Source organism: Protopterus annectens, chromosome 6.part0 (genome assembly GCF_019279795.1).
Source record: "Protopterus annectens isolate FY-2018-M chromosome 6.part0, PAN1.0, whole genome shotgun sequence".
NCBI classification, from domain to species: Eukaryota; Metazoa; Chordata; order Ceratodontiformes; family Protopteridae; genus Protopterus; species Protopterus annectens.
This window is the reverse complement of record NC_056737.1, coordinates 235777044-235804626: the sequence shown is the minus strand read 5'-3', so window position 1 is coordinate 235804626 and position 27583 is coordinate 235777044. Positions and strand designations below refer to the sequence as shown.

The 27583-nt window shown below is 37.3% G+C and overlaps 1 protein-coding gene across 2 annotated transcripts in view; it reads right to left on the bottom strand.

Annotated features, from left to right (window-relative positions):
- ACP7 (acid phosphatase 7, tartrate resistant (putative)) overlaps positions 1-27583 on the bottom strand; it is a 1845593-nt gene that overhangs the window by 233328 nt on the left and 1584682 nt on the right. The window contains exon 10 of one of the 2 annotated variants that reach the window (XM_044073975.1): positions 5114-5964. The exons of the other annotated variant lie outside the window; for it this stretch is intronic. Within the exon in view, the coding sequence (XP_043929910.1) occupies positions 5531-5964 (434 nt within the window). The 3' untranslated portion in view covers positions 5114-5530. Of the gene's footprint in view, positions 1-5113; positions 5965-27583 lie in introns of those variants that run through there. 2 annotated transcript variants of the gene reach the window in all.

Sequence of the window (27583 nt, the reverse complement as noted above, 5' to 3'; positions counted from 1 at the left end):
ATAGGGAGGGTGGGTATGGGAAAACCAACACCTTCAGCAGAGATCTGAAAAACTATACAGTGAAGCAAAAATAACAGTGCAATACTCTGAAGTCAGCCAGCAATGATATAAAATTACACCTTCAGCAGAGATCTGAAAAACTATACAGTGAAGCACAAATAACAGTGCACAACTCTGAAGTCAGCCAGCAATGATACAAAATTAGTCAAACAACAATTACCAGTACACAACTCTGAAGTGCCAGAAAAATATACTCAGCTCTGTATATCTCCAGATAGTTTGAAGAGCACTCCGTCAGGACACAGGAAGGCTCCAGCACTTTCCAAGTACAATGCTTTAGGGAGGCTTTGTCTGCTGGTTCAAATGGAGGAAGTGTGAGCTTTTCCAAAACAAAGTTAAGATCCCATGGTGGTAGAGATGGTGAAGTACCCCTTTTAGGAAAAACTTAGCTGGAAGTCTGAATGCTAGTGGGGGATCCATAGGAAGGCATGCTGAGATTGCAGACAAGTAAGCTTTAATGGAAGAATAAGCCAAACCTGTTTGCAGTAGCTCACACAGGTAAGACAGGACTAGAAGGGTCTCACTGGCAAGCGGATAAGACTATCTTTTATGACACCATATAAAGAACCTTTTCCACTTTGAAAGGTAAGATTTTCTTGAATTCGGTTTCCTGGCCTCCTGCAGGACATTGAGCACATCCGCATTGTAAAGGTGTCTGTAGGGGATCAGAATCCTATCAACCACAGGGTGAGGTGCAGTGCCTGCCACTGTGGGTGTATCTGTGATCCCTTGTGCTATGTGAGAAGGTCCACTCTGGGGGGTAACTTGTGGTGATTACCCTTGGACAATTGTAGAAGTAGGGGGAAATCAGTGCTGTCTTGGCCAATAAGGAGTCACCAACAAAATTTTTGGTCTGTTCTGCTGGATTTTCAGCAGGACCTTCTGAATGATTGGGAAGGGGGGAAATGGAATGCATATAGATATGTCCCCTTCCAGGAGATTGAGAAGGCATCTGTTGCCAGTGTCTGTAGATGTGGATGGGGTATGCTGGTGCAAAAGCCAGGAAGTTGCCTGTTGATGGAGGAGGCAGACAGGTCTATTTGAGGTGTACCCCACTGGTGGACCAGATCCAGGAAGACATCCCTGTGAAGCATCCATTCATGGCTGTTTGTGATGGTTCTGCTTAGGTAGTCTGCCTGGGAGTTGTGGAGAGAGGGGATGTGGATCACCTGTAGAGTCACTCCCTGTGAAGTGCCTAGTTCCCATACTAGAAGGGATAGTCTGCAAAGTAGGTATGACTTTTTCCCTCCCTGTTTGTTGAGATACCACAGGACTGTGTTGTTGTCTGGGAAAATCTTCTAAGGGCCCTGTTGGAGGTAAGGTAGGAAGGCCCAAAGAACCAGCAGAATTGCCCTCATTTCCTGAACATTGATGTGTTCTAGTTTGTGAGGCTTTGGCCATAGGCCCTGCACTTTTTGATGGCCCGAAGTTGCTCCCCAGCCCATGTCTGAGGCATCTGTGTGCATGACCTGTGTGAGTAGAGGTGGTTGGAGAGGGAGACCTGGATTGTGGGTCACTTGAGCTAGCCACCACTGGATTTCTTTTTTGAGGCATGGGAAAAGGGGAACCCTGTACTCTAGAGGATGGGAGTGTTGGGTCCAGACTGACCAAAGATACAATTGTAACTTTCCCATATGCAGTCTTGCTAATGGTAACATGGGGATTTTGGCTGCCATGTCTGAGCTACTGCCTTGCTGTCAGTTCTGTAGAATCTAAGACCAGAAGCAGATGTTCTGTCAGGATTTGGATCCTTTGGGGGGGGGGGGGTAGGCTTTCAAAAGGTCTGTGCGAATTCTGCACCCTAGGAAGACAATGTCTTGTGTAGGTTCCAGGTGGGATTTTAGGAAATTATCTGGAATCCCAGTGACTGTAGGAGGGACACTACAAGGTGTGTGTGTGTGGCAGGAGGGTCTCCTTGTTGCCTGCTGGAATTAGCAAGTTGTCCAGTAAGGGAATACTTGGATTCCCACTGTCCTGCAGTAAGCAATCACTGGAGCCAAGCATTTGGTAAAAACCCTGAGAGCAGTGGAAAGCCCAAAGGGCAAGACAGAGAACTGAGAGTGAGAAAGACCCACCAAGAACTTCAGGTATTTCCTGAATGTGGGCTTTATGAGGATGTGTAGATAAGCATCCTTGATATCTAAGGTGGCCATGAACCCTTGGGAGAGTAGGAGGGGAAAGAGAGTAGGTAAAGTCAACATCCTGAGGGGTGGGACCTTTAGGAATAGGTTGAGACAGGAGAGGTCTTGTATTGGTCTCCATGGTCCGTCTTTTCTGGGAACCAGGAAAATCCTGGAGTAGAAACCTCTTCCTCTTGTGTCTGGGGGCACAGATTCGATTGTGCCCTTGTCCAGCAGTGCTTGTAACACAGGCTGCAGGAGGCGCAGCTGTTGTGTTGGAGGCTTTGGGATGTCCTTTCCCTCTTGGGGGGGGGGGTAAGCCAGGTCATGAAGTAACCGTTTTGAAGGACTAACAGGACCCATTTGTTTATAGTGATGTGAGTCCACACAGGGAGGCAGTGAGAGAGATGGACTGACAGAGGTAGAGAGGTAGGGGGTGGTAGGGGCAAGGTACGCATGTAGTCAGATGCTACTTGCCCTATCTTGGAAGGGTGGCCTCTGGCTAGAGGGTGAAGCTGTAGCTGGAGGGGGAGGCTTTCTGGTAGACTTTCTAGTTCTAGAAGGAGCAGCAGGGTGAGAGTGCTTCTTATGAACTGAGTTTTAGCTGGGTAGTTTCTTTTAAATTTTGGTATGGGTGAAACAAGCAGGTGTTTCAAATCCTGCATTACTTTTCCTTTTTGCTGAAGTGACCAGCCACTTTTATATCAAATAGGGCTGAATTATCCAGAGGTGCATCAATAAGGTTTGCCCTACAGTCATCAGGAAGGGGCTGTGGACAAAGCCAGAAATACCTTTTTAAGGCAGACGCTGATGCTGCTGACCTAGCTGAGGCTTCAGCAGCATCATAGCTGCACTTTATGGAGTGCCTGGTAACCTGGTAGGTGAGGGCCAGAAGAGAGGACAGTGAAGCTTTGGCAGCACAGTCTGGTGTCTTAGCCAATTCCTTGGAGGTATTTTCCAGGAGGGATAAGGTGTATTTGGCCATATGAGTCTGGTAATTTGTAGCCCTAACGGACAAGGTAGCAGAGGTGGAAATTTTCTTACCCAGCTGTTCCATGGTCTTGCTGTCTTTGTCAGCAGGCATTATGGTGGTAGTGGGTAAGAGCTTAGAGGCCTTGTCTGTAGAGATGGAGATAGTGGCAAGGTCTGCAGGTGGGCATGTTAAGAGGTACTTGGTTGTGTCAGAGACTTTGTACAGTCTGTCAGGTCTGCATGGGGCAGGAGGCTGAGAGTCTGGATTTAAGGATGCTGAGGAGAAGGCATCCAGGAAGGCAGGCAGGATTGGAGGGACAGCAGACGGACTTGGGGAATCCATCTAAATGAGATTGTAGTATCTGTTTTGAACCTCAGTCATCTCAGAGGTTTCCCACTTGAAATGATCTTTCATCTTAGATATGATGGTTTCCCCAAAGGTCAGGTCCTCAATTGGGGAGTCAGGATCAACAGATTCTTCCTCTGAGGAACCATGCCCCAAGGGAGAACAGCTCTGGGAGGTGTAGGAAAGTGATTCTTCAGAGGAAGAATCAGAGATGTCTTCCTCTTCCCTCATGGTAGGGTCTGAGGTTTGAGCGTTAAGGCTCAAAAGTGGAGGAAGTACCTGCAGAAGTAGGGTGTAAGGCCATGAAGGCATTAAACAGGCTTTGGCTAAAAGACCCCATCATAGTACTATGACAGTCCTTCTATCTTTCCTCGAAACTGTTAACAAAGCTAGGGATTCTGGACTCATTGTATCTACCACTCTTCTTGATCTTTCCAAGGACTTTGATACTATATCCCATACCTACTTCTTATGAAACTATCTAATCTAAACCTTTCTCTCACTTCACTCCACTGGTTTAACAGCTATCTCTCCAACAGACAACAAGCAGTCAAATGGAAAAAAGCCACTTCCTCCTTTCTAAATACCCCTATAGGTGTCCCACAAGGTTCCATCCTGGGCCCCCTTCTCTTCAATATTTTCATTAATGACTATCCCTCAAGCTAATATTATTCAATATGCAGATGATTCCACAATCATCTGCACTGCCTCATCCATACCAACTCTACTAAAGCTTACCCAGGAAGCCTTCTCCACCACTGAAAATTGGATGAAAGATAACCATCTAGCCCTTAATGCTACTAAAACCAAACTCATGATATTTACCCCTTCAAAAAATACTAACATCGATCTTAAATCATTCTCCATCTATAGCCATAATAACATTCCGCTTGAGCTTGTATCAGAAACCAAACTATTAGGAGTCCAAATCGATGACCAGTTTAGATTCCGCTCCCATCTGCTAAAACATAAAACACACCAAAACTTGGAATGCTCTACCGTCATAATCGCTTTCTTAGCCCAGCTACCAAAATTACACTCTCAACTACATTTCTCTTACCCTCCCTTCTCCCTTCTCACTAACCTCCAATCTTACCTCAAAACCAAACTATCCTCTTGTTACAATAAAATTGCCAAATTTGCCACTTCTAACAAATCATCTATACACCACTGTGAACCACTTCACCAACTAAAATGGTTAGAACTACCCAACTACCTCTCATATACCCAACTCACATATGCTCACAAACTGATTTTCCAGCCATCCCTCTGCCCCTCACTCTCTTCTACCTTTAAAATGCACCACACACAAAGACAGCTAAGATCAAACAATCAAAACCTCATAGAAATACACAGACCCCACCACCCTCCTGGACAAAACCTCCTGTCCTTCTCTCTAGAACTCCCTTCCTCCCTTACTATCACAAGCCTCCCATCACTTGTTACTTTTCTCATGTTGAACCCCATGTAATGTCTATGTATATCCTCATTCTCTGTTAAATATGTAGGACTCCATTGAAAACGGGTTCTTGAGCCCAATGGACTATCCTGGTTAAACAAATGCAAATAAATAAAATAAATAAATAAATAAAGTCTGCAACTCAGGCATGTTTTCAGAAGGAGAAGAAAGTTGCTTCCTTTTTCTTCCTTTTTAAGGGGCGTAGCTGGCATCTGAAGAGGGGAAGGCCTGAAATCTAGAGTTTGTAAATGACCGGAGGTATCTGATAGACCTACTGAAGTCACTGGTTTCCCCCTGGCTTCGAAAACTGATGTCAGTAAAGCCTCTATGGACATGCCCTCTTCACTGGATTGGGCGGCTTCTGAAGAGGTACCTGCTATATCCAATGTAGCAGATTCTGGTTCCTCTACTAGGTTGACATTAGCCATGGGCTGAGGGTCGGATGCTAGAGGCACAGCGGTAGTGATAGGCCACGTAGTCTTGGCCTTCTATTTTGGTGGTTCAGTGGGTACATCAGATGAAAACTCCATCCCTAATGTAATCTGCTTTAACCTTTGGTTTTCTAAATAAAGTTTAGAGCATGCAGACAACTACGCAAGGTTTTAGGTACAAACATCTGACAAGTTGGACAGGTCTTGTGGTTATGCAACCGTACCAAACAAAAGAGACACTGATTGTGGGCATCCTTGTGAGGAATCTGCTGCCTGTATTTACATTTGCCCTTTCTGGATAACATGAACAGGCAATACAAATAAAGAACAAAGGACTGAAATATTCCCCAATGGGGTACTTATCTGATTTCTCAACTGCGACGGCAGCGAAAGCAGGAACATCTGGCGTACGACTGTTGGCTGAGAAGTTCTGGGGGCTGGTGCATGCAGACGTTACTTTTATGGCCCATGCTCCCTGAGTCACATCAGACATCCCACGCACCATTGGGGACTGAAAACTTTTGCATACTGGATGGACGGACTTGAAGCAAGAGGAGTAAACCCATATATGGAATACTGCAACATGGGAATAGAAAGAAATCTGCAATTATTAACTTGGAAATCATATATCTAATACATATCATGGTCAAATAAATGTTTCCATTTCTTATATAATAGCACAGAGATCAATTTATTTTATAAACATTAATGCATTCACATCATATCTGGATGTGTCAACAGTGAATATGTTTGTGTGTCATATTTATGTGTTGAAATAATAAAATAATGTGACATAACATTGATCTTCTTCTCTCTGTTTTGTCTTCCCCAAACCTATCGCTGTCAGGTTTCATTTTTTTTTTGACGGGGCATTGCTGCTGAAACCAAAATGACCACCTGCACACAGAGCTAAACTGACCACTGCACTTCAGCCTGCCATATCTCTACAGGTGACGCTGGCACCATCACAGTCAGCACTGACACCCAGCACATTTAGGTCACAACCTGTCAGCATTGCCTCCACAATAACTGCCTTACCTGCTCCACCTGTGTCAGGTAGCTATGCCCCAGTTGCTGGTGCAGTGGTACCCTTCGGGAACAGTACTAGTGGAGAGGATGATTGTTTCACCTGTCAGGAACTAACAGGGCAGGTGGCAGACATAATCAAGAGGTGTCTTGGTGCCCAAATTGGCAGAGTTGAAAATGTCCTGCATTGGATTGCCAAACTGATGCTATGTCCAGCACTAGCAGAGGAAATTGAGACAGAAGACAGTCATAATAGTTTTCAGGTGGCGAAAAACTAGAATCTTACTATGTTCAAGCTGGAACAAGATGCACCTCTAATGTCCCCTACCTATCCCTAATCATGGTTTCCCCAACCTATTATGTCTATTACTATCCCTGTCTGTCTTTTATATCCTGCATATCAGCGCCTGCTATCTAACCTATGCTACCTACCTGACTCTCTTATTCCTATGCACATTCCTCAACAGTCCTTTCTCTCCACCAAAAAAATTGGTGCCTGTCACACAACAAAAAAATGACACCCCAAACATAGCTCTCCGCTTCACCTTTGTGTCATCTTGACTCTCCTGATTTAGTCCACTTGGCTGTACAACATTATTCTGTTGTTGTCACCTATCCTGGTGTGGTGACTCTGCAAATTCATCAAATTCTGTGTACAGTTCTACATATATGTTGTGAAGAAGTGGACAACCATACTGCTCTCTCACCACCATCCTGCAAATTCCTGTATTCTTTCCCCTTTGTGCTCCCCTCTGCTTGCACCCCCCCCCCATATTACTAATGTCCTATCAACCCCTTTTTCACATGCTTAATCTGGTCAAAAAATGGAAACACACACACACACACACAACACAGACAGGCAGAAATGGCCCATCAAAAAGCCATGACTTTTCTCCTCAGCATTTGCGTGGAGCTTGGCACTGTGTACCAGTGCTGAGTGATGGTGAATGTTAAATTCATGACCTATGACAAAAACTGGTAAGTTTTTGCCATTGCCCATACTAGTCCAGTTATCTTCATGCAAATATGCTTAAACCCACTGTGCTATAGGAATACTAATCTGGTTATCTTCATGCAAATGTGCTTACACCCATTACAGTATATGATATAGAATAAAGGCACCACTTTGAAACAGTTATTGTACAGTTATTAGGCTGCTAGATTTAATGAACTGAGAGTTTCTATGTGGTGCATTGAGATAATTCACATGTCTGTAGACTGATGTTTTGGTATAGTGTCAAGGATTTGATTCCAGACATATATTAAAATATTATTTCATGTCTCTTTATATTGCTATCATGTTTGTCTACAAACATGTGTATTTATCTCCAGTTACAACATTTCTGACCTTAGCAGGACTTGTAAAAATATAGCACAGCATTTGAATACAGCAGCAATAAAGCCGTTGCAAACACATTCCATCCCCAACAAGGAGACTTATTAAACCACCCTTATCCTGCTCATTTCTTAATATTGTTTCTACTCTCCTACCCCTTCTTGCTCCCTATATCAAACACTTTATTGCAGAGATCAAGGTAGATTAATAATGCCTACCTAAATCCTCCCTTGCTTCAGTAACTTGTCACTTACTCTTCAATTGTGTGATTTTAACATTGTGAAGTAGGAGTTCCTTTCTGGTATGCTACGATAATGCTCAGATCTATAAACTGATTTTTACATAGTTTCAAGGGTTCTAATCCAGAAATATGTCAAACTGTTATTGTCTATTTTTAAAAGACTATTTCATGTGTAGCTGTTGCCTATATGTAGTACTGAGCCACCATTATAATGGTTCTTTGTAATCTACCTGCTACATGCTCTCATTCATATTTCTCTACCGTCTTCTGTGTTACTAGTCATAGTCTTCAACATTTGTGCAATGATTGGCATCGAGTAGCAATACTAAATGACTGTAAATGGCAGTTCACGTCTTAAGACAAAATCTTCCCTGGCTGCGTTAGTCTGACACCTTTTGCGCTACTGTGCATAGACTTGCTGCACTGTGTCATAACAAATTGATATTTATTATGCTACTGGATCCATACCTCTCAAATGTCCACATTTTCGCAGAATGTCCAGATTTCTGCCTCACATTTTTCTGGCAAATCATTGAGGACTGAAGTCAGAAAATAATGGCAGACATTTGAGTCACAGACTTCACATCCTTCAAAAAATTCATGCTAATGCAAAACCTGTTAGTCTACCAACTTTCTGAGTTTGTAAAGGCAATATTTAAAAAGTGTCCTTATTTTTGAGCCTTTGTTCCCCCATTATTTGTGGCTTTGTCCATTTTTCTTGATGTTGAGAGTTATGGCAGGATGTAATGTATAACTTATGGGATTTTACAATTGTCACGACTGCAAAGAAGACTAATGCATGTATTCTCTGCTTCAACATGTTGTCGGATTTTACAGTTGTGAAGCAGGACCTCATATGTGGTGTGTTGAGATAATGCTCAGGTCTTTACTTTGCTTATTGTATATTGTGAAGATTCAAATCCAGAAGTATGTGAAATGTGTTATTGAATGTGTTTTATATGACTGTTTTGTGTGGAAATGTTGGCTACGTCTTTGATTAACACATCATTATCCTGCTGCTATATTAACCTGCTTTCTCTCAACTATGAACACTTTCTTGTTCTTTCTTCAGTAATTATGATGACAAACATGTAGAAATGGCCCCTAAGCAAAATTCTTCCTCTGTCTCTATCCCTGTCTTCCAAATCTCTTTTCATTGTGTTTTGTCCTCATCTTTTTCAAGGAACTTCACATTGTACAACAATGCTGACTTCCATTAAATGGCATTTCATCTCTTATGGCAAAAGCTGAAGATTTTAATTTCAAACTCACTAGCTCAGTTCACATCTCACAAATGTTTTTCGCCCTGCTGCGCTATACATAAAAAGACTGATAGTAATATTGTGAGACAGTTACTGCAGCATATATATTAGGCTGCTGGATGTAATATACACTTCATGGGATGTTGCAGTTGTCATCACTGTGAAGATGCTTGATGCCTATATTTTCCATTGCTTCAATCTGTTGTCACAGTCACTTTAAAGGTGTGATGTTAACTTAAGAAAGTCTGACTTTCTATGTGGTGAACTGAGCTATTCCTTAAATCTGTATACCTTTATTTCATAATGTGAAGGATAGCTGAGAGCTACAAATGTTATAAACCCAACACTCTCATCCTTATGTCCTCATCATTTTTCCACTGCCCTACCCCAGCTTGATCCAAATCATAGCATATGAAAGATTCACTACATATGCTCGAAATCTTGAAATACCGAATTACAAAATCTCGAGATTATATAGCTGAAATCCCTAAATGCCAAAAGACCAAAAGCGGGAAATTCAAATTCCCGAACGTACAATACACATACAGCACACATATACACATACACACAACTGCCCCCACAAGCAAACATATAATCCTACACTACAGATAAGCAGGGGGGCAAGCCCCCCTGCACCCCCCCTCCCATCTTGGGGGCTGTGTCCCCTCACTCCCCCAGTAAAATATACTAACTCCGAGATCGCACAAACAGACACACAAAGGAAACTCATACCCACACATTTTACAGTCCCTCACACACACACACACACACACACACACACACACACACACACACACACACACACACACACACACACACACATCACAGTCACAACACACACTAAAGCCCTTAACCAACACACTTACACATAAATACTTTCCTGAACTTCCACCTATCCATCAACAAACTGCAACACCAGAAGTGCTACTTCAATATCTCCGAACATCAGGATTTTGAATTTCGCACTTCTGGTCTTCCGGTATTTAGGGGTTTCGGCTATATAGACTTGAGATTTTGGGATTCTGTATTCCAATAGTCCGAGATTATGTAGTGATCCCCATATGAAACATTAACATAACACATATGTCTTCCAGATTTCATCATATTCTTGATGATTTGTATGTCTATATTCCATATCGCACAGAGGTTACCATGGGGCAACATAAAATACTGCTAATTGCAGTTCTAAGGTAAACACTTCACATATTACTATATCCACGGTAATATTTGCCATCAGCTGCACAAATGAGCTTGACAGCATTGTGCTTCATGGAAAATTAAAAAAAAAATAAGTGGCTGGATTATACAACTTCTGTATGTGTTATTGGAGTATTGCACTCAACACATGTTCTCTAGATTGCGCAGATAGATAGGTGGTTCAAATCCAGCATTGCCAAAATACTGTGACTGTATGTTCTGTCATACACAGTTGTCTTCATCACAACACCTGTTATGTACTCTTTAAGTGACCTCTCTTCACTGGCAAAGGGCTAACCTATAAAGTTCCAGCATCCTTAGTCAAAAGGCTTTTGCAAACACATTGATCTGGAAATGTTTTCAAAAATGCATCACAGTTGTGATACAACTTCTGCTGTGGCACTGATTGCTGATACTGTTTTCTGCAGATTGTAAATAGATATGAAAGTGGTTTGAATCCAGCGGTGACTTAATACTGCAACTGTGTGTTTTCTCTTGTGCCATGCAGAAAAGGCTTCAAACACATATATGATGTGTAGCTGTACAGTGTTGTTGTGCTCATCCACCATTTTCTCTCCTTTTTAGCAGAAACATCACATTGTTAAAAAAATGGTGATGTTATCCCTTCAAATGTGCTTTGTCACAGTTGCAAAACAATATCTCATGTGGTGCTTGTGATTCATGTAATGTTCTCTAGCCTGTAATGTTAGTTAAGTAGCCAGTTTTAATCCAACCATTACTCCTTCCATTCAGGTGTGACACTACAACAGTGACTGTACATGTAGGTAACAATTAAACAATAAACAAAATAAAAAATACACCAGCAGCAGTCACAGATCTATAAGTTTAATAAACCAACATGTGCACACAACTAAGCACTTTCGCCCTAATATACATCTGGCATCATCAGAGTCATAAAAATAAGAAAACACTGTGTCTTAAATATACACCAACTGGTGCATTAACCAATTAAAAGTCAAGCTTTCCAACAGATCACTGTGAAAATGCATATTTAGTAACTATGAATATCACATCATTGTTTACGATGACTCCTAATGATGAAGGAATTAGTAATATAGAAATGTTTTGTAAGTCTTATATGGAATTTAATGATGAGAGAACGAAAATCATTATTATGCTGTTGAAGATGGTTTGAGAGAACAACATATTTATGTTTAATGAGACTATCTACTGGCAGAAACATGGTGTAGCTATGGGAAGATCTTTTGCCAATAGCTACACCAATGCAGTTCTAGCCATTTGGGAAGATGAGTTTATATTAACAGGTTCTTACAGACAACATATCTTGTATTATTGTAGGTTTGACGATTACCTTTTCTTGCTATGGGGAGGAACACAGGTACAATTTAAAGATTTTTTGGACTACATTAATAACTCCACTGAATACTTACAATTTTCAGTGGATATATCTACAGAGGAGGTCCACTTCTTGGACGTTAACATCCAAAAAGATGCAGAAGGATGGATATACACTAATTTATATAAGAAGAAATGTCATTGTGACAGTTTTATTCACAGAACAAGTATGCATCCTCCACATATATTTAAAAGTGTAGCACACAGTCAGTTACTTAGGGCATCTAGACTTAATGTCAGAACAGAAGACTTTGAGCAACAAGCTGAACAGATTAGTCAACATTTTGTAGAAAGGGGATATGACAAGAATGAAATTGAAAGAAATAGAGACATGGTAGCTGGAATGAGGGAAGGTATAGCTAAACCTTATTTTTCTAAGAACACAATGTCAACACAACAAATATGTAAAAAGAAGGTGGGAGACAAAATAGGGTTTCCTTTGTTTTACTCTAATGATATCAGATTATATAAAAACATAACAGAGAAACATTGGGACATTTTGATGGCAGTAAAGAAATGAGTGCCTTATTGGAACCCAGATCAAGTTTTGCACATAAAAATATGCATTCACTGAAGAAAAGAATTTGTTATTTTAAGAATGAGAATGTGAGAAAGAAGGAAGGACAGACTTATCCATGCAGTAAATGTTCTATGTGTAGACATATTAGTAGTAGTAACAAGTTCTTACATCCTGACACAGGTAGAGAATACGTTTTCAACATCTAAGCTACATGTGCCTCAGAGCATATTATCTCTTTAGCTCAGTGCACAGCATGTTCTTGATTTTATGTGGGGAAAATGGATAGAGCCCTTAGAGACCGCATAAGAGAACATATGTACCAGATACAAAAAATAAGTGATGTTAGTGCACTTTCTAAGCACATTAAGGCTAATGATAATACACATAAATTGATATTCTTAATCATAGGTAAAATATACAACAGTATCAGGATGGGAGACATTAGAAATAGGATAGAACAACTTGAGGCAAAATGGATTATAAGACTGAAAGTAGATTCTGGGCATGGATTAAATGACAGGATACCAATAAGACCAAAACTTAAAGCGAGACCACTGAATAAATGAAATGTTTAATTGTTTAGTTGTAGGTTTGTTTTACTATAAATATTAAAGATCTTTTTAATAGTATCTATTGATATTTGAGCACACTTTTATGCATATGTATATTTATATACATGTTTTTTATATGTGTTTTTTATATACAAGCATTTTTATGAAGTATGCTTTCATAGTAATGGATGAAGTTAATTAGTTTAGATGTGACAATTTTTGACAAGTTTCTACTTAATGGATGTTTCTTTAAGATGAACATGGACTAATTGATTCATTTAGAGGATAAAAGACACACAGTAGACAATTTGCATTTGTATCTGAAGAAGCAGAAGTTATCTGTGAAAGCGCTTATACATCTGTCGTTGAATAAAGAAGTTTAACACTGGAACTACCTGCCATTCTTTGGACCACGAGCGTTTTTATATAAATAAACTATCTGATGACTGTCACATGTAGCTTGCACCTGAAAGTGAAACACTCTATTTTGGTCTGGATGTTCAAAGCTAGCTGTGTTGTCAATATATTTACAATAGTTGCATTTACCACATGGATACATTCCAACTTCTCTATTAGACTGAAAAGTGTTCTTAGGATAGCATAACTGCCTTTTAAGGGACTTCATGTTCTTAAACAAAAACTTAGGCTCAGTATCTATCAACTCACAAATATTCCTATCAGTAGTAAGAACACCCCAATGTCTCCTTACTATATCCATGTAGGATGTAACATTGTCTGAATAGTATAAAGGAACCTTAAGTTTCATTCTAGGTGACTGTCTAGGGGCCTGTTTGCCTCTATAATTGCATTTGGAAAAATAAGACTTGGCTTCTGTTCCCCTCAAACTTGTCACCTCATTGACATTAGTTAGAACATCTGCCTCATTATATCCTCTCTCTGTCAATTCTTGACTCAACACCTTGACCTGCTGCTGAAAATCTTCTTCATGTACATTAAGTCTTGAAGCTCTGAACACCTGATTACGGATCACATTCCTAAAAAAATAAAAGAGAGGTGCATGATGTCATGGGAAAGCAAGTGGTTGACATGGCAGGGTTTCCTGCAGAGCTTAGTATATATACCACCAGTACCTTCAACTTTTACACAAACATCTAAAAAATTAATACTTGATTTTGAGTATGTAGAAGTGAATATCAAAAAAATTGGTACTTGTATTGATGTAACTCTCAAAATCTTTAAAATGTTCTTCAGTACCCCACACACACACACACACACACACACACACACACACACACACACACACACACACACACACACACACACGACAAGCAAGTCATTCACAAACCTCCTATAAAGGAGCACATGCTGACAAAAAGGTCCTTGTAAGACATGTTCTAATTCCCAAACAACCATGACAGCGTTGGCGTAGCTGTTGGCACAAGATGTGCCCATAGCCACGTCATTACTCTGCCAATAGACTTTATCATCAAATAGGAATACATTATTCTCTAACACACATCTTAAGAGAGCACTAATCTTGACCAACTCATCTTCACTAATATTACCGAACCTTAAAAACATTCAGTGCTCTGTACACCCTGATTGTTGGGTAAAACTGTAAAAAGAGATGCAACATCTAGTCCTACCAACAACAAACTCTGTTAACTTTTGCTATAATTTTCCAGAAAGGCATACAGATCACTTAAGAAATGTTCAGTGTCCTTCAATACATGATTCATTTTATCTAGCATAGGTCTAAGATACTTTTCCAGACAGATGGAAATGGATTCAGTGCACCAATTTCGTCCAGACACAATGGGGTGTAAGGGTGGATATATCCTGTCTTTATGTAGTTTAGGGAGTCCCTGTATAACAAGTATAATGGGATGCATTATTAAAAAACATTCATAAAGATTTTTATCTATTAAATTTCTACTTAACAATGCATTCAAAGTGTCACTGACATTCTTTATCATACATTTTACACGACCATACTGAACATTTGTGTAAAAGGCATCATCTGCTAACATAGTCAGCACTGCCTGTTTATACCACTCACTGTCAAGCACTGCTATAGGGCCTCCCTTATCTGCTGGTCTCACCGCTATTTCAGAATTACTCTGCAAGCTTTTCATTGCTAAATGTTCACCCTTGGTTAAATTAAAACATGTTTTCTTCATACGTTTAACATTAGAAACTTTAGACGAATTTAATTTGTAAATATCATCCAAGCACAATTTTTCAAAAGCATTAATTAAAGAATTATTAATGGGTATAAAGGTACTAGGTTTCCTAAAGATGTCATGTTTATCAGAATTACTGCTGTCTGTATCTGTATACCTAAGTTTAAGCATTAGATTTCTAGTAAAAAGCTTGATGATTTTTTACAACATCGGGGGGGGGGGGGGGGCATACGTAATATGACTGAGCAGTTAGAGGCCAGATGGATTATTACACTTAGTCAGGGCATAGTTTAAATGAATATGTGCCACTTAAACCCAAGCTGAAATGTAGACCCTTGTTTAGATATTTTTTTTTTCTCTTTTTTAAATGCATCATTAATAAACTGTGTTTACTTATATATGTAATTTTTTATGTATATATTTATATATACACTTTTATAAATATATAAATGTTATATTTAAAGTTGTAGTTAAAAGACTGTGTATTACATATGTATATGTCTTTATATATATATATATATATATATATATATATATATATATATATATATATATAAATATGAAATGTTTTATATAATTTTTACAAGTGCTTTCCATAGATAGCAGTGCATGCTGGCAAGCATTTCCTTCATTCAGCTGGGTAGTAAGCTCAAATTACAACCTATGATGTTAATTGTTTTTACTCAATTTGTATCATGTGACTACTAGTGCTTGCTAGAGGTTGTATAAAAAGAAGCACATTTCAGTTGTATTTATTTGAATCTGACGAAGCAGATTTTTCTGCGAAAAAGTTTATGTTTTAACATTAAAACGTCAACTGAAATTGGAAACTTTGGTCGTACCTGAGTTCTTCTGTGTTTTAAGATTATATAATATATTCAAATATATATATATATATATATATATATATATATATATATATATATATATATATATATATCTCAATTACAGCAATTACAGCACAAATTATCCTGTAGTGTGTTCAGTCTTCGCAATATCTTGATTCTGTGGTGACACAGGTAGGTGTTCACAGCCCTCAGTGAGTAAATATAATGATTGTGTGTCAGTGTACTACTGTTTATGAATGACAGTCACCACAGCTGTGATGTGTGCAATTACAGGGGAAGACACTTCCCCCATTCCGTTTACCTCAAGCAACTTGTTTGCAACAATTTTCTGATATAAGGGATTCATACAGGTGGCGTCTCATAGTTGTGTTAAGATTTCCACTGTAGCATGTGTGATTCATACACAGTTCATTAGCATGTGAACTTAAATAGGTAACTGTTAAATTCCAGCAAAGGACAACATTATGGGAGTGAGTGATGTAACACAAACACACTGAGGTATTTCTTTTCAATTTTAAGTTAGACAAACAACTCTCAACATATTTTGGGATTTCATAGCAGTGAAATAACTGTTCTGGGATCTTCTGTGCTGTGACTGCTCCTATGGGTTATGCAGTTAGTACTGACTTGTATAGCATATCTACAAAGACAGACTGTGATTTGAATTTGGGACTATGTGTGTACAAAGCAATGTGGACAGAAAAGATTGACTTGCTAAGCAACACTAATATTTCACTGTTCACAGTTGTGTTTACACCAGCATAGCTATCCCTTTCATCACTTTTTATTGTATACTTTATCATCAAAAGTCCTTTCTTACTTCACACCTTGATTTCCATTATTTGTGAAAAGCTCCATTACTATCTCCTGTGGCTGACGCATTCAATACATAGTTCTGAAGAGTGTGCAGTATGGTTTGGCAGGGGTTTGAATCTGGACATCTGTCTGTCACATAACTGAGTCAGACTGGAATGGCTAAGGAAAAGAAAGTAGCTATGACATAGTCAGAGGGACACATTTTAAAGGTGTCACACTCTAACTTAGCGGATCAATAACTATTAAAATAGGAGACTGATGTAATCTCTTCAAGGGTGTTCCCCATGATGCAACTGATATGCCTATTTCTGTGGCATCAGTGACTGATACACATCTCTGTGTGATCTGCCCTGCCATGTGTTCAAGTCAGGCAAGATGCAAATGCTGAGTATGTCAGTGATTGCTCACAGGTGTTACTTATTTTCCAAATAATAACAACAGTAATGCTCTTTGTGTATTACTGCAATTCGTTTGTTCACACTCTACAGCTTTATAGGACATGGGGGCTTATATATCATTTCTAAATGTGCGTCATGCTGCCAAATCACATCAAAAAGTGTGAGTGGAGCTGTGTTGTGAGGCTTTCCTGACTGTTTGTGTTGTTTAGATGAAGTTATGGTAGACTTTGCTGTAATTTCTTGAAAGCATGTCCAGTGTAATGATGCAGCAGATGAATGACATTTAGCAAAGGAACTTTTAATTAATGCTTGTCATATGATATTTATTGTCATTTCCTTCTCTTGGTCAGGACTTAAGTGAATCATCCTCTATAATGCTGGCTTTGCCAACTTCTGCACAATGCAGTTATTGTCCTACAAGTGGAAGATAACAACATTTGTCACATGCCAGTGTAGTTTTGGTGTGTGTAATGTAAATCTACAACAGGTCACTTGCCCACGTCTGTGTGGGCTACATATACATTTGTAATACACTAAGAAATACAACCTAGACATAAGGATATATATCATTGCATTCAGAAACACAACCTACACTTGCTTGGAACGTAGATTTATCTATATTTTCGCATATGCCATACTGGCATAACTCACAGTGCATGTATGTATGCCACATCTGCAATAGATACAGCATCATTGTGTTTACACACTGCTCAGTGTCACAGGTGTGTACACTGCCATAACAACCACAACAGTATTGTTTTCTAAATACACATAAGCCAATGCCAGCCTCAGTATGTATGTGCGTACAAGTATTAGTCACATGGATGAATTTATTACCTTTAATCACTCCCATAGTATACATTACAGTGGCAGAGTAGTTGAGTACAACTGCCACACATCTAGCTAGCCATTCTCAACACAGTTGTGTGAGGGACACAAACATTATCATGCCACAAAACATATGCATTGGCAACTGTACATTTAGGTTGTATGAGTGTAATTATACTTATGTTTAGCATATCCTCCTCTAGATATGCACCTACCCTTTTTCTCCCCCTTTCACCAAAACATCCTCCAGTAATATCTATATATTTTCTGGCCTTCCAGTAAAACATCTTCCAGTTGTTCTTGTCTTTCGGCTTTTCCCAGTTAGGGGTCGCCACAGCGGAATTCCGGACTGCTAATGATTGGCAGTAGATTTTCACGAACGCCGAGGTGCCAGCTCAATGTTCAACCTTCAACGAAGGCACGCCCATTTACGCATGTCTTTCGAATGCCCACCCAACCGTGAGGAGGACATGCAGACTCCACAAAGAAGGTACTCCCTGCACTCCAGCCGATAATCGAATGGCAGAACCTCTTGCTGTGAGGCAACAATGCTACCACTGCACCACCGCGGATGCACTAATATCTGTATTTACTTTCTGTGCTTTACTACTCTACTATAGCCAGCCTCCAATATTTCAACAGCTCTTAAGTTTATAAATGTCCTATTTTCTGCATAAGTATGCTCTAAACTGTTCCACTAACTCATATGAACATAAAGGTATTTACTCTTACACACATGAATTTGTACTAAGATCATACTCTTTTGTTCTCATTTGGATGTGCAATACTGTAAAATAACTCCAAGTGACCACAGTTGTACTACTCTGTGATAGATGAATGTAAAAAGCTGCTGTGCTGTTGCATAAACTCAAAGTTTTACAAATGTACTATGCTACAATTATGAATGTACAAAGGTATGCGTATGCAGCACATCACCCTATAAATCACTGTACTATCTAATCTATTTTTTATATTGTCTAATATGTATTGTATACTTCTTCTGTGGAGCTTTTCTCCCTGGTCCTCCACTCAAAATAGGAGAAACCCCAATCGGAATTTCCCAGTAAACAGAGTGAAATAAATACATAAAATAAAATAAATAATAAATATATTTGCATTAATATACACACACTTTTGGCTAATAAATATGCTTAAATGTACAATAACCTTTCTCTGCTTACAGCTGCCGACAAACTGAAGAGAAACATCCCTTTCTGAAGACCATGACACAACAGGTGTAGGGTTCATTTATTTTTGTTTACAGATGATGAATTTGAAAAAACACCATATTGTCATTTACAACAGATGCCTTTCTGTATACATATTTGACATGCAATAACTGCAGCATATGCAGATATACAGTAACTTATCTCCTGTCCTTGTCATTGTTCTCTGAAATCAGCATTTGATACAAGTTTCACATTTATTCCCTTTTGTTATCCTGTTGCTTTGTGTCCATCTCACATCACTTGACAGCATTCCATTTTTATATATGTACATGGGTTAATAAAATGAAAATAATTATTTTAGCACATCAATATGAATAATTATTTCTGACCAATACACTCTTTGTATAATAATCACATCTTACCTAAATACAGTTTCCCCATTTAGCTTCCCATGCTACTTGCTTGTGCACTTGTACCTACATTTGAGCACAAATTTCCTGTTTAACTTCCCCTACATCTTGATTATTTCATTAAAGTTGCCCTTGCCTTGTATCATGCTGTATACAAGTGCTTGCTAATTAGGTTTGCCTTCAGGTAACACCTTGTTTTTACTGTGGCTCAAGCATCTGTGCACATTTTCACGGCTGATAATACTTGTGCTAGCCATGGATAGGTATTACTAAACACGTAGGCTTCTGTAGCAGCTTGCACATTCAATGAACACTGTTGCTAATTGCACACACATGCTTTCATCATGTAGGCTTAGTGTGAAGTGTATACATTTGTTAATGAATCCGAAGGACTATTTCATTTATCCTATTGTTGACCAGATTAGTCTCACTAAGATGGCAGCCTCTTTTCAGGGGAGATTCAAGGTGGCCTTTATACTGCTAGGAGGAATTTGTCCAGGGTATTGGGGGACTTCCCCTCTTTGAGCTGTTGCAAGTGGGACCCATTTTTCATTAGCACGTCCTGTTTCCATTCCAGGTGCAGATGCAGCCCAAAGGAACAGGGAGGCAGATGGACAGAGAAGGAGATAATGGAGGAAAAAGCCAATATCGACACCAGAGAATGCCTGCAGAATTCTGAGGAGAGGTTTCAAAGAAATCTGTTTGATGGAGATGAGTCGGCAAATAATAGATGTATATCTACAACCATCCGGTCAAGAGGGTTTTAGGATAATTTACTAAAAGAAATGGTGATGCACAATGAGCCAAGAAAATGAAGCAGACATTTCCATGAGGGACATTATGGAGAAAATACAAAAGGAGGATGCAGATACAATCCTACATAATAGTGATGAGATGGAAAAGAACATATATGCAGAGAAAGTAAAAAAAGGCAAAAAGGGAATAGCAGAAAAAAGGCAGAAGAAAATAAAAAAGAACAGAAGTATGTGTTAAGGATTCAAAGTGAAGAAGATAAACAAATGAACAGGTATGAAATGTGGGACAATTAAATAGCTCCTTTGGGTGTAAAAGCACATGAGATAAGAGCATTTTTCATATTAACAAAGAGACATTTTGTAACATTATATTTGTCACTGTTTTTGCAATGGAAACATTTCTTGGAGAATATAAAAAAAAGAAAGACTGGAACCCATGGAATTTTTATGTGATAAAAGCATTTAACAGGGAAACAAAAAAGAAAATTCATGTACAATTTTGAACAGGGGTGGAAAGAGTAACTCTGAAAGGACATTTGAAATATTTAGGTAACTTAGTACTGGAGATTGCAAAAGTTTATGATAAAAGGGGTTTACGGACTGGCAGATGGGATTGCAATATTGTGCTAAATATAGAAAGATAAAAAATTATACATATACCAAGCATGCAACACCTGGAGGGGGATATGGGTGTCATAAAATACTGGGACAACCCAAAACATGTTTTTTTTTTCTTTTTGTGGAAAAGGAAGATAAGCAACTGTTATAAAAGAAAATGCTACATTTGTTTGGTAAATGGGACATGATGTAAAAATGTGAATTGAAATGTTATAAATGTAAAGTTGGACATTTGTGGATGGGTTGTAAAAATAAAAATAATACTAAGGAAAAGGAAAAAGATAAAGAAAGAAAAAAATGAACAAACAGAAAAAATTTAAAAGTATAAATACAAGAAAAAATAGATGAGAAAAAATAATAAAGAGGACATAGAAGAAGGCTCTGAAAAGAGTGATGAAGAAGACATAAACTGGGAGATAGTAAAAGAGAAAAAAATAATATTGGTAAAAGGGTAAAAGACAGAAAAAAGAATATTTAAAGGGACAAGTACAACACATAAAAAAAGAAAAGAAATGGATAAAAAGAATATATACAGCTAATGGTTGGGGTTGGTATAATGTTTAAGGTGTTCTACTCACAGACACAAGGTACATTGATTCTCTTCTTTGCGAGGGAAATTGGCTAGGTTTAGAATGGCCATTAAGGTGGCTAGACTAACAATTAGCTATGAACTTACAAAACCATGAATTTAAGGAAAGGGGGAAATGAAAAATGTAGAGCACTTTCTGTAAATGTGAATAGTATTTGGGATATAATAAGAATAATAGGGATTTTGGAGTGGGGCAATACATGTGATATAAATTTAATTATTTCAGAAGACACACGATTTTTAACAAACAAAAAAGATTACAAACAGAAAAACTATGGGGAGAAAAATAATTTGGAATTTTGGAAATGAGAAATGTTCTGGAATAGCTGTATTCTGTAGAAAAACAGTAAAGATATTAGATGTAACTTTAGCAAAAATGAGAAAATTAACCATTGTAGATTTAAAATGAAAAGAACAAATATATGCAATTACAACTTTATATCCTTAAACTAATTATAAAGAAAGACAAAGCTTACTTCATCAGATTTTAGACTATGTAGTGATAACTTTGAATATTATTATAACAGCAGATGGTAATTGTGATTTAGGAGGCAAGTGTAAAAAGAAGGGGAAATGATATAAGAAAAATGTTAGATGTATAAAGTGGTAAGTTAAAACTTTGGGGCACAAATTCATGGACTTAGAAAATGGGTGTGTATAGAACTGAAAAAGATTATTTTATGGTATCAGAAAGGTTAGTTATAGGAGAATGGGATCTAGATGAAACATGATTTTCTGATCATCTTGCAAAACAGCTAGAGATAAAGAAAAACAAGAAATATATAAAAATAGGCAAAGGAATAAAATGCATAAATAAGAAAACATGGAATGAATTAGGAAAGAGATTACCAATACAGTTATTGAAAGATCATATTAGAGAACATTTTATAAAAAATAGTCTGAATGGCAGATGATAGTTAAGGAAAAATATATAAAAAGTTTCTTACAGTGGCAATATGATGTGAGAAAAGTACGGAAAGAAAAATATAAAAGAACATATGACAATGAATTGGAAGATTTAGAACATAATAAATACTTTACTACAATATGTACAAGAAATATTTAAAGAAAAAAGGTAGTGAAAAACATGGAAAGTAAAAAAAGGTTAACAGAAAAAGAGAACAAAGAGTTGGAAAAGGAGATATTTTAAGTAAGCGAGATAAAGTATTTAGACAAGTAAATATAGATTCAGCTGCAGGACCAGATGGAATACGGTATGAAATGTATAAAAGTGTAATGAATTGGAAAAAAAATATTTTTTAAAGATTTTAAATGAATGGTTAAATGAAGGTTTTATATATAAATAATTATAATGGGATACTTAAATGTATATGGAAGAAGGAAGATAGAAGGCAAAACACTGGAGACAAATAGTACTGAATAATAATGATTATAAGATCTGTATGAAAATAATACAATAGAGATTTGAAACTAAAATGGAAAATATTATGGAAGATAGTATATATAGTATTAAGGTGAATGTTTGTCAAGAATTTTTAATGATAGTTACAGAAATTGTATCTGATGTTATGAGTAGAAAAGAAGAAGTGAAACTCCTGATAAGAGACCTTAATAAGGTATTTGATACAACTGGACATTAAATCTTATAGGTAATAAAGAAAGAATATAAGTGAGAAAGTTAGGAAATTATGTATGTCAGCTTACAGTAATAATAAAATATAAATACTTATAAATGGCTGGTTAAGCCTAGAGGTGCATATGAAGTGTGGTGTAAGATAGGGATGCTCAATAAGTTATATACTCTTTTCTTTAGTTATGAATATGATAGCATGTAAAATAAATTATAGAATAAAGAAGCAGGGTATATAACACCTGAAGGGTTAAGAATTCCAGTCCTGTTAACACAATCATATGACATTATAATAATAGCAAAAAATAAAATTTGGATAAAAGTAGTAATAATTTGCACAAATGAGTGTCTAGATGTAATAAAGACAGCTTTAAATAAATAGAAAACTAAAGGTGTAGGTAATGTATTAAAGATGAGTTATATATTTTACATGAATGAAATTTCTGTGTTAGGTATAAAATTTGGAAATAAAGCTGTAAATAGAATTCAATGGCAAAAACAATAGAAGAAATAAAGTAAACATGTTTTTTTTTTCTGGAGAGCATTTAAATTAGCATTCAGGAAAAAGGTTAATTTGATAAATGTATCACTAATGAGAAAACAGCATACTTAGCAAGTGAATTTATGTTGCCAATAGTATTTGAAAATGAATTATTGCAAATATATATTTTTTTCATTTGTATGGGGTTTTAGATCTAACACAGTAAAGAAAGGCATTGTATATGTAAACAAGGAGGAAGGAGGTTTAAGATTAATTAACCCAATGGTATATGCTGCGTCATTAAATTTGTATAACATGTTAAAGTGGATAAATGAAAAAGTTTACAGATTAATATCAAAACTGTATAAATATAAGAATGAAAAATGTTGGGGTATGGCAAAAGAGAAAAGGAATGTATAAATAAAGAAAAAAACAGTTGCCAAGATTTTTTTGTGGAAAATAAAAAATTGATGATATAGAAAAATAAGAAAGGTATGGTATAAACATGTAATAATAAAACATTACTATGCAAAACCATGGGAAAATCTAACAGATGAAAAAATTAAAGCTATAAAAATAAGAAGCAGACAGTATAGTTAGAAAGTAGAATGTCAAGATTTTTTGTGGAGAGTGGTCATAAATAAATTAACAGTAAAGGGAAATATGCCATATAAAAAGAAAAGTGATAGACTATATTTACATTCTCAAGAAGAACAAACTACTGAACATGTGTTGAGTAAAAAAGTTATGGGGAAAAATGTGTAGAGAATATTTTATGATAATACAAAAGAAATGGATAAAATAAACAAGGATATGATTAAATATGGACATTATAAGAACAGATGTAAATAATAGGCTAAAAGAATAGATACAATCTTATTTTATGTCACAAGGGTTAAGCAGAATAAAATAATAAATAATATTATGTTTAATGGTAAATGGATTTTAGGAACAATATTAAGTAATATCAGATGGTTATGGAAAAAGGAGGGGGTCTAATAGAGATGAACATTTAATGTGACTGTAAGGAAAATTATGAATATGTGCAAATATAATTCTATATATTTATATTTGCATATTTGTAAATATGTTGTGAATAAGAGTTTTCTTGTTTATAAATAAAGGACCCCTACTCTTTCCAATAGGTGCCATGGGATCACTTATATCCTCCTGAGCTACGAAAAACTCAAGCAGATGGAGCCTCAGTTTACCATTGCATCTGATGGAGGGAACACTCAGGAGTGCAGTACCCCTCTTCTGCTACACTGCAGTGTCAGCAATCAATCTGCCTGGTGTGGGTACACAGCCTATAGCCTTCTGCACCATAGGTGAATGTGCTACCTGTTGCACTACTAACACTACTATTCTTTTATAATTCCAAGCACACAATCAAGGAAACATTTTCATGACCCTGGTTTAGAGCTTTTTAAATAAGAGTTATATATTTATTTATTTATTTAACATTTGTTTATCGGGAAAGTCTGACTTGGAACAAAGTCAATTTTCAGCAGAGGCCTGGGGAGAAATGCTCCGGACGCATGTCTTTGAATTGTGGGAGGAAACCGGAGCACCCGAAGGAAACTAATACAAATGCAGGGAGGACATGCAGACTCCACACAGAACGCACCCCAGCTGAGAATCGAACAAAAGAACCTCTTGCTGTGAGGCAACAATGCTACCGCTGCACCACTGCGCCGTCCAAATATACAAGCAATAATGAAAAAATAATTCAGTCTTGCAAAATGGGAAACAACAGAAAATATAGTCATACTTAAAAAAGTGCTTTGTTTCAATAATGTCTCTTATATAATACAAATCCAGTTTCCCTGCCTCCACTTCATACTCCGTGCCTTTTGTTCAACACACACTGCCTCAATATTTCAGCCTTAATCCAACATTCTTTACAGCAGAGGTTAATTTGCTTTTGATTCCACAAAAAAAATACATTCCAATTTTTAATACAAACAGGGCAACTTTTGATTCCTGCAATTATACTGCAGATATAGTTTCCAATCTGATTGCACCCTTCAGACAACTCTGTGGGAGACTCCTTAGTACTATTCTTCCTCAACCCAGGAGTCAGGATAACATGGAATCTCTTTATCTTGGGAACCTTACAGCTGTTAAAAATCCCCAAAGGTAGTTCCTAACTTTCTTCTATGGTGAATCTGGCAGTTCTGCAATCAGTTTGTGATGTGGCAAATAGGTCCAATCTGCTACTGCCAGTTCTGTTAGAAGTGCAAAATGTTCATATTGTTTATAATTGTTTGCATGTTGCAAACATCAGAATTGTTGCAAATGTCAGACTTGTTCTGTGTGCTCATTAAATTTCAAAGAAGAGTATGTGTACTATGTAACAGTCAATGAAGACAAGAGAGTGAACTGTGACAGAAAACGTTTCAGGACAGCAGATCAGGATTCAGACAATAACTGTAATCCATCAAAAAAAAAAACCCATAAAATAAAAATAAATAAATGTATAAATAAATAAAATTATATGCTTTCCTGTGAGAGGAATTGGACTTATGGATTCTTTGTTAAATTGTGTGAAGGAGAACTTCCTAGGAAGCTAAGTTATTGCCCTAAGGTTTATGGATTCTACAGTGAAGAGGAATCATCCAGCTACTCAAACCTCTGAGCTTTACCTATTTTGGAGGAACATTCTTAATTTCAGGTACAATGTACCGCTTCAAATGATGTACCTGTTTTTGAAGGTATTTTTCTGTTTTAAGGTTTAATTTACAACTCCACATGATTGTCTCCCCCTCCTCACATACATACACAATTTTGAAGCTGTTTAGAAGACAAAAAATCTGACTACATGCGCAAAATACTAGAGGCACAAATAATTTAAAGAAAGAGAACCCATGTGTTACATCTTCCTTTTTCAGAAACAAAAATAACTTTGAGAGGTAGATTTTCTGCAATATCATCTATTAAAGTTTACAGATTTTAAAATGTGCCTTTGATACTGTGCTTATATTTTACGCATTCTCTGTTTTTTAAAGTTGTGTTTTTGTGTAGTATCTAACAGTCCTACTAGAAGTTATGTGTTATTAGAGATTAATATTTTATGCTAATCAGGTGTCTGGAATTTTGACTGGCTGTACCTAATTTTCATGAGCCTTTGTACCTATTTTCAATATCTGCATGCTGACAGGCATGTAACTGATGTGATCAAGTGACTGCCTTAAAATGCTTGCTGGTTTTTGCAAGGCTAGTTGGTGGATGATAACATCCTATGCTCATTCCTGTTTTAAAGTAGGTAGGTATCACACATTCACAAACTAATCAGTTGGGGTCAAAGAGAATATTACTTGGTGATGCTGCAATGAGGAAACAAACGATTTGCTTTGCAACAAGCAGTAAACATCACCTTCTACCATCACTCCAGCCCAATAACTTTAGAAAGTACAGCTGCCTGAGATACCATAAAAGCAGATCTTTGAGAAAAGATCACTGCAAGAGTACACTAGTGCATTTTGACTTATACACTGCCTGATTTCCCATGGTCCACCGTTTTTTTTTTTTTTCAAAACCTCTTTCCTGTAAAGGGTAATGCTGATGCTGGTGCTGCAAAGGTAATACTATACATGCAATAAGACTCCCCTATAAAACCAGCACTGGCACATGCTCTCAGCAGTTCTTTCAGCTTAAAATCTATACAGAGAAAGTATGGTTGTGACAGACAAATATGGAGTGCTCAGAAAACAGAAACAGCATGGAACATAAATCATAAGACTAAAATAATTTAGAAGTTATCATAAATATTTAGAAGCTATCATATATATCATGCATGAATATGGTGTACAGAAGGACGTTAGAAAGAAAGATTTTTTGTTACAGTGATTACTTCTCAAAGACCTGCTGTTATGGCGAACATCTTGCAAAACTGTCCAGTCTTCTTTGGGAAGGGTCACTGTAACTTTAGGGTGGAATGTCCTGGAGCACAGCTAAATTAATGTAAGCTCTGGTTCTGGACTAAACTTCAAATTTTTAGTATGTGGTGCAAGTGTGGACAGTAGTTCAGGCTGCAGC